Source organism: Ovis canadensis, chromosome 17 (genome assembly GCF_042477335.2).
Source record: "Ovis canadensis isolate MfBH-ARS-UI-01 breed Bighorn chromosome 17, ARS-UI_OviCan_v2, whole genome shotgun sequence".
Classification (NCBI taxonomy): Eukaryota; Metazoa; Chordata; class Mammalia; order Artiodactyla; family Bovidae; genus Ovis; species Ovis canadensis.
Genome location: NC_091261.1, coordinates 77,854,736 through 77,869,463, shown reverse-complemented (window position 1 = coordinate 77,869,463; position 14,728 = coordinate 77,854,736). Strand labels below are relative to the sequence as shown.

Sequence of the window (14,728 nt, the reverse complement as noted above, 5' to 3'; positions counted from 1 at the left end):
ATAATGGAATATTCTACGAGAATGACCAAATTGTTACAGAAGAATTTCAAAGAGCGCTGAGGAAAAGTAGCCAGACACAAAAGAAAGCCTATTATTCCTTTTATATACAAGTTCAAAATAAGAAAAAACTATCATGATAAATGATGAAACAATAATTAGATGGTAAATACTGGAATGGGTTACAAGGGGAGACCTCTCTGGTTCTAGTAACGCTCCATTTATATTTTTGGGTGTAGTTATATGTTTTTATTATGGAAAATCCACCAAGCAATATCTTTATGATTTTTTTCACTTTTCTGTACGTATGCTATATTTTAGTAAAAATTTATCTTAAAAAGCTAGAGAGAAAAGATGTATCACCTATAAAGGGCCAGGAATTAGACGACTAATTTCTTTACTGCAAAAATGGGAGCTAGGAGACAGGATGATAGTATTCTAAATATATCCAGAAAAAACATATCTCAGCCTAGAATTCTATAACAAAGCGTTTTTTTTATGAATGAAGACAAAATATAGACATTTTCAGACCAAGAAAACATCACTTACCACGAAATAGACCTTTATTCAGGTAAATTTTAGAAGACAAATTCCAGGCAAAAATAAAATTAGCTAAGATTGAAGGGCTGCAATGTGAACGGGAATGAGCAGATATACTGATAAAAATGTGGGCAAATCTAAATAAAATACTGATTGTACAATATCTGGTACAAAAATGTTTGCTAAGAAAAAAACTGAATGGGACTAACATAAAATTCAGTATATTTTCGGTATATTAAAATTAAAGTTTCAAGTTCAAACATGTTCAAAATTAGACTATTCAACATTCAGAAAATGAAAATCATAGCATCTGGTCCCATCAGTTCGTGGGAAGTAGATGGGGAAACAGTGGAACCAGTGTCAGACTTTATTTTGGGGGGCTCCAAAATCACTGCAGATGGTGACTGCAGCCATCAAATTAAAGGACACTACTCCTTGGAAGGAAAGTTATGACTAACCTAGATAGCATATTCAAAAGCAGAGACATCACTTTGCCAACAAAGGTCCGTCTATGCAAGGATATGGCTTTTCCAGTAGTTGTGCATGGATGTGAGAGTTGGACTGTGAAGAAAGCTGAGTGCTGAAGAATTGATGCTTTTGAACTGTGGTGTTGGAGAAGACTCTTGAGAGTCCCACGGACTGCAAGGAGATCCAACCAGTCCATTCTAAAGGAGATCAGTCCTGGGTGTTCTTTGGAAGGAATGATGCTAAAGCTGAAACTCCAGTACTTTGGCCACCTCATGCGAAGAGTTGACTCACTGGAAAAGACTCTGATGCTGGGAGGGATTGGGGGCAGGAGCAGGGGACGACACAGGATGAGATGGCTGGATGGCATCACCGACTTGATGGACGTGAGTTTGAGTGAATTCTGGGAGCTGGTGATGGACAGGGAGGCCTAGAGTGCTACAATTCATGGGGTCGCAAAGAGTCGGACACGACTGAGTGACTGAACTGAACTGAAGATCCCGACAGAGGATGAGATGGCTAGATGGCATCACCGACTCAATGGACATGAGTTTGAGTGAACTCCAGGAGTTGGTGATAAACAGACAGGAAGGCCTGGCGTGCTGTGATTCATGGGGTTGCAAAGAGTTGGACACGACTGAGAGACTGAACTGAACTTCCTTGTGTTATTCATGAGGAAAGTAAAAATACCACTTATTTTTAAACCTTACATGTATGTTTTAAAAGCTAGAATAATAGAGAGACTAGACAAAGGCATATAAATTCCCCAAAAATACATGAACAAAATGGAGAAAAGTAGCAAAACTGAATAAGAAAACCCTTCAACCCAAAAGGTGACAAGAAGGTATAAAAGGGATACAAACAGTAAGATGAACCTAAAATTGTAAAAATATACTCACAATGAATGAAATAGACAATTACACTGATATCAGAACTATAGAAAATCAGAATAAATGTTAAACAAACATAATCTGTTAACAAGAGTTACACTTATATACAAAGTAAAGCTGAAAGTCAGGAGATGGGAAAGGAAACAGTTAACACTTGTAGGAGAAATCATATGTCTAGGATTTGCTTTAAAATATCCCCCTCCAAAGAAATAAATTGGGGAGTGAGAATAAATGAGACAAGGACGCCAAATTGATAATTGTTAAAGATGGGTGATGGACATATTGGAATTTATTACACGCTTCCAACTCTGCATATGATAAAATTGCTTTCGAAATAACAAACAAGTTTACAAAGACAGAAAGATATCTGAGGCAAGTACTAACACAAAGTGACTTGATTTAGCTAAATGAGTATCAGGTAAAAGCAATGCTAGAAAGACATGACACATAATAAATCAATTCACCTGAAAGAAAAAAAAAAACTTCTCAAGCTACTGTTTTAAGTATCATTTGCCCCTCTTTGTAAAGTATTATCTGAATCTCAAGATACTACCAGTTATCTTGTTAAGCCACATTCTGCTATAAAGTATGAAATGGGAAAAATCAAACATCTATGTCAACAATAATGAATATTTCTCTCAATAAATGATGCTAAATTATTTATTATCCACATAGGGGGAAAAATTGGATCACAACACCTTACACCATACAGAAAAGTTATGCCCAGGTAGATTAAAGACCCAAATGTGAAATTTAAAAATTTTACAGTGTCTGTATCACCTCTAGGATTTTCACAGTTCAGTTTAGTCAGTCAGTCAGTCATGTCCAGCTCTTTGCAAGCCCAAGGACTGCAGCACACCAGACTTCCCTGTCTATCACCAACTCCTGGAGCTTGCTCAAACTCATGTTCATTGAGTAGGTGATGCCATCCAGCCATCTCCTCCTCTGTTCTCCCCTTCTCCTTCTGCCTTCAATCTTTCCCAGCATCAGGGTCTTTTCCAATGAGTCAGCTCTTCACATCAGGTGGCCAGAATATTGGAGTTTCAGCTTCAGCATCAGTCCTTCCAATGAACACTTAGGACTGATCTCCTTTAGGATGGACTGGTTGGATCTCCTTGCAGTCCAAGGGACTCTCAAGCGTCTTCTCCAACACCACAGTTCAAAAGCATCAATTCCTTGGCGCTCAGATGTCTTTATAGTCCAACTCTTACATCCATACAGGATTTTCATAAGTAGAGACCAAAAGTCGATGCCGGGCTTCAAAGGACAGGCTGACTCCCTTGTTAGGGGTTAACACACCTGGTGACTTGAAGTTGAAACCATTGCTCATTGACCATTTCAAAAATCCTAGGACTGTTAAAAATTATGCTAAATCAACTCTGCCTGTGCTCTACTAATGGAGCAACAACACCTGGATGACAGTACATCTGTTTACAATATGGTTTACTGAGACCTACTGCTCAAAAAAAAAAAGATTCCTTTCAAAGTACTATTGCTCATTGACAATGAACCCAAGAGCTCTGAAGATGTACAGCAAGATTAATGTTGCCTTCATGCCTACTAACATAACATCCACTCTACAGCCCATGGATCAAGGAATCAATTTTCAAGCATTAGTATTTAAGAAATACATTAAAGTCTATACCTGCCTTAAGATTCACCATTCTAGATGCCACTAATAATATTTGTGATTGAAGGAAAGAGGTCAAAACATCAATATTAACAGGGGCTTGGAAGAAGTTGATTCCAGACTTCATGGGTGATTTTTGAGGGGTTTGACTTCCATTGGAGGAAGTTACTGCAGAGGTGGCAGAAATAGTAAGAGAACTAGAAGTGGAGCCTGAAGATGTGATTGAATTGCTGCAATCTCATGACAAAACTCTGAGGAGGAGTTTCTTCTTATGGATGAACAAAGAAAGTAGTTTTTTGAGACAGAATTTACATCTGGTAAAGATGTTATGAAGACTACTGAGGAGACAACAAAAGATTTAGAACAGTACATAAATTTAATTGATAAAGCAGCAGCAGGGTTTGAGAAGATGACTCCAATTTTGAAAGAAGTTCTCCTTCGGGTAAAATGCTACCAAACAGCATTGCATGCTACCGAGAAATCATTTGTGAAAGGAAGAGTCAACTGATGTGTCAAACTTCATTGCTGTTTTAGGGTGCCACAAGCCACCCAAGCCTTCAGTAACCACCACCCTGATCGGTCAACAGTCATCAACATTGAAGCAAGATCCTCCACCAGCAAAAGGATTAAAACTTGAGACTTCCTTGGTGGTCCAATGGTTAAGAATCCATCCTGCAATACAGGGGGCTGGTCAGGGGACTAAGATTCCACAGGCCATGGGGCAACTAAGCCTGCTCGCTGCAACCAACGATCCCGCATGTTGCAAGGAAGACATGACCCAGCCAAAAAAACACTCAATGAAGGCTCAGAAGATTGCTAGCATTTTTTAGCAATAAAGTATTTTAAAAATAAGGTATGTACATGTTTTTAGACATGTTATTGCAAACTTAATAGACTACAATATAGTATATAACTTTTAAATAGACTGGGAAACCAAAAAACTCATGACTTACTTTGACAGTCACTTTATACTGTGGTGGTTGGGAACCAAATCTGCATTATCTCAGAGGTATGCCTGTATTCTCAACAGCCAAAAGGTGAAAGCAATCCACGTGTCCAGCAATAGATGAATGAACAAGGAAAACATAGTATACACATACAATGAAATATCATTCAGCCTTAAAACAGGAAGGAAATTCTGACACAGGCTACAATATGCTAAGTGAAATAAGAAGCTAGTTACAAAAAGACAAATACCGAATGATTCCACTTATATATTTATAGTAGTCAAAATCATATAGACAGAAAGTAGAATGGTGCTTGCCAGGGGCTGGGGAGAAGGGGAGTGGAGAGTTACTGCCTAATAGGTAGAGAGTTTTAGTTTTACAAAATAATAAGAGCTGTGAAGATGGACTTTGCCAATTACTTTGCCATTACTTTGCCAACAAAGGTCCGTCTAGTCAAGGCTATGGTTTTTCCAGTAGTCATGTATGGATGTGAGAGTTGGACTCTGAAGAAAGCTGAGCGCCAAAGAATTGATGCTTTTGAACTGTGGTGTTGGAGAAGACTCTTCAGAGTCCCACGGACTGCAAGGAGATCAGCCCTGGGATTTCTTTGGAAAGAATGATGCTAAAGCTGAAACTCCAGTACTTTGGCCACCTCATGTGAAGAGTTGACTCATTGGAAAAGACTCTGATGCTGGGAGGGATTGGGTGCAGGAGGAGAAGGGGACGACACAGAATGAGATGGCTGGATGGCATCACGGACTCGATGGACGTGAGTCTGAGTGAACTCCGGGAGTTGGTGACGGACAGGGGGGCCTGGCGTGCTGCAATTCATGGGGTCACAGAGAGTCGGACACGACTGAGCGACTGAACTGATGAAGATGGACTCAAAACATTATGAAATTAAAAATGGTTAAGATGATAAATTATGTACATTTCACAATAAAAAAAGAAGGAAAAGACCTTATAATAAAATAAAGGATATTTTAAAAAGGAAAAGGATCAGACCTAAATGTAAAAAGGTAAACCTTTAATACTTCTAGAAGAAAACAAAATAAGATCTCTGTGACTTTGAGGTAGGTAGAGATTTCTTGAAAGTGAAGTCGCTCCGTTGTGTCCGACTCTGCGACCCTGTGGACTGTAGCCCACCAGGCTCCTCCATCCATGGGGTTCTCCAGGCAAGAATACTGGAGTGGGTTGCCATTTCCTTCTCCAGGGGATCTTCCTGACCCAGGGATCGAACCCAGGTCTCCCACGTTGCAGGCAGACGCTTTAACCTCTGAGCCACCAGGGAGATTTCTTAGGTAGGACACAAAAAGCACAAAACATTAAAGAAAAAAAATCAGACTCCCTTGGGATTTAAAATTTCTGTTTGAAATATACCATCAAGAAAATGAAAAGCCAAGCTGCCGCAAGTATTCACAACAAATACCTCTGAGAAAGAGCTTGTATCTAGCATAAAGAACTGTTATGACTCAATAGTAAAATCAATTTTAAAATGGGTAAAATATTTAAACAGTCACTTCACAAAAGATATACAAACGACTGATAAGTACAAGAAAAAGAACTCAACATCATTAGTCTTCAGAGGAATGCAAATTAAACTGCAATGAGATACCACAACATATCCACTAGAATGGCTAACAGGTGCTGAAAGGGCTGTGAACTGACTGAACTCTTATACATTGCTGGTAGGGATGCAAAACAGCAAGTGTGATATTCACTCAATTGTGTCCGACCCTTTGCAACTGCATGGACTGTAGCCCACCAGGCTCCTCTGTCCATGAAACTCTCCAGGCAAGAATACTGGAGTGGGTGGTCATTTCCTTCTTCAGGGGATCTTCTCAACCCAGGGGTTGAACCTGGGTTTCCTGCATTGCAGGCAGATGTTTTACCGTCTGAGCACAACCACTTCGTAAATCTATCTGGCAGTTTGTCCCAGAGTTAAATGTCCACTTGCTTTACGATTCAAGGGAAAATTTCCCATGAGAAATGAAAACATATCTGCAGAAAGACTTTTGTAAAAATATTCATTGGAGCTTTATTTGTAATGGCCAAACCCTGGGAAGAACTCAAATGTTCACCAAGCACATGGTAAACAAAATCTGATATATCCACACAAAGGAATATCACTCAGCAATGAAAAGAACTGAACTACATCTAACATTAATGAATCTCAAAAACACTTGAGTGTAAAAAGCCAGAAACAAATAAGGTTATAGCACAGTCATCCCTCAGTATCCACGGGGAACTGGTTCCAGGACCAGCTACGAGTAACAAAATCCAAGGACGCTCAAATCCCACCGATGGCCCTCCATATCTGAAGTTTCACATCTGTGTATTCAACCAAGGATTGTGCAGTACTGCATTCACTGAAAGAAATGTTTATAAATGGACCCGAAGATTAAACATGTGTTGTTCAAGGGTCAACTGTATATCAATGATATGAAAACTCTAGAAACACTTAGCACCTGGCATGTAATATAAACCTCAAAAATGTTACTGTGACAAAATTTTCTTAAAGACAAACAACTCTGCACACGAGTCACTATAAACCAGCGGCTCTCAACCAGGGGCAATTCTGCCCCGCAGGGGGACATTGGGCAATGTTTGGATTGTCATGACTGGAGGTGTGCTACTGGCCTCTAATGGATAGAGGTCAGGGATGTTGTGGAACATGCTACAACGCACAGAAAAGTCACCACAACAAAACAGGAAATGAGCAAAGAATAAGAACATGGCCAGTCAACATGAAAAGATCCTCTTCGTGTAGAAAAATGCAGTGACCAAGATAGCATTTTAAAACCAACAAAATGGTAAAAAATGAAAAACTGACAATACCAAATGCTGGTGCAACAGAGAACAGAAATTTATACTATTATAAACTGCAGGTGAAAAGGTACATTACAACCATACATCACTACATACATGAATTTTGTTGTTGTTGTTCAGTTTATAAGTTGTGTCTGACTCTTGTGTGACCCCATGGGCTGTAGCCCACCAGCCTTCTCTGTCCATGGGCTTCTCCAAGCAAGAATACTGGAGTGGGTTGCAGTTTCCTCCTTTCTCCAGGGGATCTTCCTGACCCAGGGAATGAACCCAAATCTCTTGCATTCCAGGTAGATTCTTTGCTTATAGCCACCAGGAATGTACATACATACATATGCATTCCGATTCATGCATTAGGATGAATAGTGATCAGTGATAGTAGTTACCCTAGGGATGGAGGGAGTGGGGAGGAACTTATTTATATCTTAAATTATGGACTTCCCTGGTGGTCCAGTGGTTAGGAAATCTGCCTGCCAATGCAAGGAGCACCAGTTACAACCCTGGTCCGGGAAGATCCCACGTCAAAGGGCTACTAAGCGCGTACACCACAACTGCTGAGCCCGTGAGCCTGTGCTCCACAACAGAAGACAACACCACAATGAGAAGCCCATACACAGCAAGTAAGAGGAGCCCCCAGTCGCTGCAACAAAAGAAAGCCCCAGTGCAGCAAGGAAGACGCAGCACAGCCAAAAAAAAAAGTTCTAGAAAAAAGGTTCTTACCTTTAAAAAAAAAAAATTACTGTTCTGCTCTCTGAAAGCTGTAGGTTTTAAAATGATTTCTGGTGCTTCCCTGGTGGCTCAGGGGTGAAGACTTCGCCTGCCAATGCAGGAGACATGGGTTTGATCCCTGGTCCGAAAAGATCTCACACACCGTGGAGCAACTAAACCCGTGCGCCTCAACTACTGAGCCTGTGCTCCAACAGCAATGAAAGAAACCTTTGCAACAAGGAGCCTGCGCACTGCAGCTAGAGAGGAGCTCCTGCTCACGGCAACCAGAGAAAGCCCATGCAGAGCAACGAAGACCCTGCACAACCAAAAAATTAAACTGAAATGATTCCCATTCACTGAAACCCTAATACATATCAGGTAATGTGTAAGATACACTTCGTATCTGATATTCCTCGCAACAAATCTAGGTTGTAGATATCAGTAGCTCCTTTTTAATAGATGAATAAACTGCATCTGAAATGAAATGATTTACTCAAGCTATCAATATAGTCAGCTAGTGGCAGAGCCAGGATTCAGGCCAAGGGCTTTCCACTGCAAGGCCCAATCCTGTCTCTCCCACAGCAGTACAATGTTACGACCTACGTGCTAATGTTTGACAATATTAAAGTGTTCTTGGAAATAATTCTTTTCATAAAAATATTTCAATCAAGATAATTCTAGAATGGGGAGATGATAAAGAAAAGAGGATGGCAAAACACAGAGTAAGAAAAGCAAATAAAATCTATAGACGGCACCCTTAGAAAAATGTACACAGACATGAAATATATACAATCTCAGCAGTTCACAAATTTCCTGGGACCAATCACTAAAAAGCCTTTGGAATCCAGGTTAAAAACTTCTCTTCGGGGCAAAAACAGACCATATTCATTGATAATATTTGAAGGCCCATCCAAATTTCTTTGACCCGAGTTGCACTTTATTAACTAGTGCATAAATGGTCCAAACATTGCTATAATCAGAAACCTTTTGGTTTGCCTCAGTAAAATCTACCACCATTCTAACTATAACGAGCTCTTTGTTCCAGAACATATACAAGAGAAGTAATGAGGCTGGTGGTTACAGGAGGCTTCCAGAATTAAATTCAGACATCTAATGTGTAAAGGTTACCTTTGTTGAAGAATCAAAGTTAGAACAAAGATCAAAAGACATTAGGCTTAAAGGAGGAGGACCTTTTACAGAACCAGAAAAATTACGAATAAGTTACATCCCACTGTAGGTTCATATTTGCAAAAATGTACCAGATGCAACATCTGTAGTTTTAAAACAAGAAAATGCCACACAGCCCATCAGCTTACTTTTCCCGGTTTAACAGTCTTTTCTTCACGCTTCCTTCCTTCTCATTTCAGGCGGTGGTTGTCTCTCCTGCTCTCTAGTCTTCTTCAACATTCCCTCATTCTGCCACTTTCATCAATTGAGCAGATGCAATGTACAGACATTTAGTTACACAGATTTCAAGTTTCCTATCAAACTAGTTACTTCTGGATTAGCATGTTTTGTTTCCCTCAATATATACATCTAAACTGGTTGATTTCCTCATCTTGTGGTTTTCAATTGAGTGTTTTACTATGACTCTTTCATGTGGAAAGAGAAAGTGTCAATATTGTATACTAGTTCAGAGTTAGGCTTCACGCAGCAGACAGTCTTTTATTTTGCAATCATACAGTGTGGGGGAAGCAGAGTAATCAAGGGAAATACTCTCAGAAGGCAACAGTTGAGCCTAATGTTACAAACAGCCCAGCCTGTTTGAAGATGAGGGAGGAGTCCCAATTAGAGGAAAACAGACTACCAAGCTGAAATTCACTAAGAGTAGTTGCAAAATGCTATGAAAACCCCAATGAACCTTTTGACTGATCCAATATGATCTCCTTGGACCTTAAAATGAACCTCCTAGTGCTCTTGTTCAGCACTACAGTATTCAAATGGTAGACTATTCTCACCCTTAAGTATCACCTATAACTGAGAACAATGATTTGTCTTAAATATTGCCTATATGCCTCAACTTTTCATTTTTATTTAGAAAAAAGTCAGTGTACTGGAAAGAGCAGATTTTGAAGTTTTTAAAACCTAGATTTGAAACGGCTCTGTAAACAAGCTAGTTGAGTGACTTTTGCCCAAGTCACTTAACTTGGCTCAAGGAACACTTTTTTTTCCTTTTAAAAGCGTGCTAAAACCACCTATCTCCTAATGTTGTTCTAAGGGTGAAATGAGACAAACATTTCCACTACCTAACACAGTACTTGGCATATAACAGAGGCCTGACCAGTAGAAGTGACTGCCACTTTCTAAGCTCCCCCAAAGTAACAGCATGTGTTTCCTTGAATCCTCATCATCACAACAACTAGCACAGTGCTTCACACATCACAGAAACCCAGGCAATCCCAGGGACTACCACAGGGGGCAGTTTCCAACTTTAGACACATATTTCACTACTATTACTTTTCTTGGAGGCAGTCCTAACTTCACTGGGTGTATTTTATATAGGTTTATATATGTGTTTTATTACTCATTTAATATTGTTAATAACCTTTCAACAGCTTCCAATGGTTCTTGGAATACAACGCAAACTCTTCACCATCTATTTAGTCCCAGCTTCTTTCCCCTCCCCTTACTTCAGACGTTCTAGCCACACCTGGCCTCCACCTGCTCCTCAACTACCACCTCTAAGCAATTTCAGCCTCACGGTCTATTTTCCCCTAACTAGGACAGAATGCCTCCGCCAACTTCACGGTTCAGTTCAGTGGCTCAGCCACCTCCAACTCTTTGCGACCTCATGGACTACAGCACGCCACGCCTCCCTTACAAACTCCTGGAGTTTACCCAAACTCAAGTCTATTGAGTCCATGATGCCATCCAACATCTCATCCTGTCATCCCCTTCTCCTCCCACCTTCAATCTTTCCCAGCATCAGGGTCTTTTCCAATGAGTCAGTTCTTTGCATCAGGTGGCCAAAGTATTGTAGTTTCAGCTTCAACATCAGTCCTTCCAATGAATATTCAGGACTGGCTTTCTTTGGGATGGACTGGTTGGATCTCCTTGCTGGCCAAGGGACTCTCAAGGATCTTCTCCAACACCACAGTTCAAAAGCATCAATTCTTCGGTGCTCAGCTTTCTTTATGGTCCAACTGTCACATTCATACATGACCACTGGAAAAACCATAGCCTTGACTAGACGGAGCTTTGTTGGCAAAGTAATATGTCCGCTTTTTAATATGCTGCCTAGGTTGGTCATAACTTTCCTTCCAAGGAGTAAGCGTCTTTTAATTTCATGGCTGCAATCACCATCTGCAGTGATTTTGGAGCCCAAGAAAATAAAATCTGGGCTATTTATCACAACTGTGGCCTCCTGAGAGCCCTTCTTCCCTTGATTAGTCTGCCTCCCCCACCAGTCTGTGTTATCTTATTTCTGGACTAGTACTTTCCACGACGCTCAATCCTCTTGTTTCCAAGTGAGGACAGGGATAGTATCTGTTTTGCTGGTTGCACCCAGGGCTTATACCTGCGCCTGGCACTGAGCATGCGACTGACCCAGCTACAGCTCCTCCGACGGCCACCTCCTGGCTCCCGGCTGGAGCCCGGGTCGTGTGGGGGCTTCATCGGGACCCGCTAGCGTCTCCTCACAACCGGCCCCCTTCCCGGGTCCTACGGACGCGCACTCCCTTTTCCCCTGCGGAGCTGGGCGGGACGGTGGGACGCCCCCGCGGTCGGGCCACAGCCACGGCCGGAATTCTGGACCCAAGAGTAAGGGATAAGGACTTTGGGAACTCGTGCGGCCACAGCTGTCCCCAGCGCGCGCCTGGGTCTGTGGAACCGGCGCACAAACCCCCCACCGGACCAACCCTTCTCGGACTCGAGTCTTTAGCGCGGACTTCGCAACGGAGACGTCCGTCAAGAAGGCGACCTTCTCTCAAAGGCAGTGAGAGAAAGTTTAGCTCTTCTCACCAGAAAACGACTTCAGGGAACCGACTCGGAAAACTCACCAGAGAACGCAGGCTGCACTGCCTCCCTCAACAGAACCTGACTGGAAACCCGAGCCGCCGCCAGGAGACAGGCGAGCTCGCGCTCAGCCCGCGCAGCCGCAGACGAACCTTCGCGCGCCCAGGGCGGGGCGCGGGACTGGGGCGGGGCCAGCTCCTCTCGCGCGCTGACGCGACGGGTCGCGGCGGAAGGGTGTGGACGCGCAGGCGCCGCGGCGGCTGGGACGGCAGGGGGCGGAGCCGCGCAGGCGCTTTGAGAGGCGGTAGCGGCGGCGGCGGTGGTGGTAGAGGTAGAGGCGGCGGCAGCTGTGAAGGGGTTCCGGAAAGATGGTGCTGATTAAAGAATTGTGAGTGGGACCGGTGGGCGTGAGCGAGGTTCCGGGGCGGCAGTGGTAGGGGATCCATTGACTGAGAAGTGGCGGAATATTCCTAAGAAGGAGCGAACCGCGGGGCCGGCCGCTCCCTGCGCGCGCCCCCTCCCGCCGGCACGCGCCCCCGGCCCGCCTGAGGCCCCTCAGCAGTGCGCTGCCTGCTTCCCCCCAACCCCCAGCGCTGTTGCCGTGGTAACAGCGCCCTCCCCACCCCCACCCCCACCCCGGGGGCGGAGGAGGCAGGGTCCCGGCCCGAGCGCGTGGCTCCGGCGGGCGCGGCCGGGAGTTTCCGCTGGGACCCGCCTTCTCCCCAGCACCCCCCCACGCTAGTCTGAGACTGGGCCCACCCGCAGCCGAAGCCCAAGGGTGCGGGGGAGACGCGGTGGGTCTCTGATTTGTCGTCCCCGGGGTGGAGCTTGCCTGTAACCCGCGGAAGGTGGGCTTGCCAGCTAAAGGCTGCCCTGGTGGTCGAGGGCTCGAGGTGGGACGTAGGCGCCCCGAAGTTCCTGCAGGAGCTGGGAGTCGGGAAAAACCTGTCTTCCCTGGGAAGCGAAGCTCCCGAGAGAGCCATCTCTCTCTGCTCTTGAGTCTCAGTTTCCACATCTTGAAGATGGGATGACACTCTGGGCTCCATGGACTTTCCCCGGGTTTAGGTCAGGCGTTAACATGTGGTCGGTCGTATGGAAGGGTTCCCAGGTGCATCAGACCGGCGAAGTGGTTTTGTTGAAAAGTTACGGCATTTCCTACCGGCAAGGACTGTGACTACTGATCGCAGGAAATCTGGTTGGCAGCGAGTGTTCCGCTGTCACAGCTGGTTCATGTCAGCCACTGTTTGGGCAACTGAGGATTTCTAGTGTGGCCCATTCTTGGGTGTTTCAAATGCTCTTTTCATTGTAAACTCTTGAAATGTTGGACTTAATTTAGCTAACTCCAGACAGCTTATTTTTAGTGTTAGTTCAGATTTCTTTTTTAAAGTCATTCCTGTCGCTTCTCTGCTTAAAAATCTTCCGGACCCCCTTATCTCACTGAGAGTGAAAGCCAACGCCTTTAGGATAGATACCCTGGGAGGTTTTAACCACTGTTTTGTTCTCTGATTTCAGTTACACCACTTCCCTTGCCCTTTCCAAGCTCACAAGGTTTCTTGCTTTTCCTACTCCAGGAAAATAAGCTCAGTTCAGGGCCTTTCTGCTTGCTCTTGCCTCTGGGTGAAGAGCTCTACCTTCATTTTCCTAATTGACGCCTTTTCAGGTCTTTGGTTAAATATCACTTTCTTGGAATCTCTTTCTGAAGATCCATTTGCAACCCGCACGGTTTGGTGTTTGCTTTCTGGCTTCATTGTTCTTCATAGAGCTATCACCATCTGACTTGCTTCTCTGTTACTGGATGTATTCTCTCACTGTACATAAACCCTATGAATTTGTCTGTTTTGCTCACTCTCGTATTCCCAATTCTTGAGGTCTCTGGCACATAGTAAACGTTCAATAAATATTTGTTAAATGAATGAAACATTCTAACTTCAGTCAGTTACAGCGATCCTGAGAAAAGACAAGTTTTTAGTTAAAATTTTATTAAAATTTTTAAAAATTCTCTTCCATTTCATTTGTATAATGTAGCATGAAAGCGTTAGCTCATTTATTACTCTGAAATTTTCGTAGTGTCTGTAGTTGGCAGGTGTTAAGGCTTGTGGAAGAAATAAGAGACAATTGACTTAGCCCAAGTCACACAGCAAGTAAGTTGTGGAACTAATTTTGGGTTGCAGATCTAGTAATTTTTCTTTTATTAGAGTTACTTCCTCCTTTCTGTAATGTGAATTGTATTCAGCAGGTCCCTTTGACAGTTACGTGAGTAGTGTCAGGCTAGATCATGGAAAGCAATTCTCACTGGGAATTTGCACATTATGCTTTTTGTGAATCATTACTTTATTTATAAAAATTTTAATGTGCCAGTATAACCAATGTTGAAATATGCTCAAGGTGTAATACTTTTTTCTGAAGGAATTCTCAGTTACGTTTCTTGATGTCCACTCCTCACCTGTGTCTCCCCTAGATTTTATTTCCCTCCTAAAGTCGTCTTTTTTTGTCTGCCCCATGTGGCTTGTGGGATCTTAGTTTCCTAACCAGGGATTGAACCTGGGCCCTTGGCAGTGAACGCTCAGGGTCCTTACCACGGGGCTGCCAGGGAATTCCCGTTTTTCTCCTAGACTTTTTGAGGTCAGAGGCTATTTCTTATTCAAGTATTCCTGGTATCCAGCATGGCATCTTAGTTTAGTGCACTGTAAGAACTCAGTGTTGTCTAATGAAAAAAATGATTCTTCCTACTCACCTGTCAGTTTTCTAAAATTGTTCTTGGTCAGGAGCAA

General features: G+C 43.2%; 1 protein-coding gene and 1 long non-coding RNA gene across 3 annotated transcripts in view; one reads left to right on the top strand and one right to left on the bottom strand.

The window, feature by feature from the left end:
* Nucleotides 1-12,115, bottom strand: part of LOC138422377 (uncharacterized) — a 63,799-nt gene extending 51,684 nt beyond the window's left edge. The window contains exon 1 of the long non-coding RNA XR_011249855.1: nucleotides 12,002-12,115. This is a non-coding gene — a long non-coding RNA (uncharacterized lncRNA). The remainder of the gene's footprint in view (nucleotides 1-12,001) is intronic.
* Nucleotides 12,116-12,228: 113 nt separating this feature from the next.
* PITPNB (phosphatidylinositol transfer protein beta) overlaps nucleotides 12,229-14,728 on the top strand; it is a 63,395-nt gene continuing 60,895 nt past the window's right edge. For both annotated transcript variants that reach the window (XM_069557164.1, XM_069557165.1), the window contains exon 1: nucleotides 12,229-12,345. In XM_069557164.1, the coding sequence (XP_069413265.1) occupies nucleotides 12,326-12,345 (20 nt within the window). In that variant the 5' untranslated portion in view covers nucleotides 12,229-12,325. The remainder of the gene's footprint in view (nucleotides 12,346-14,728) is intronic.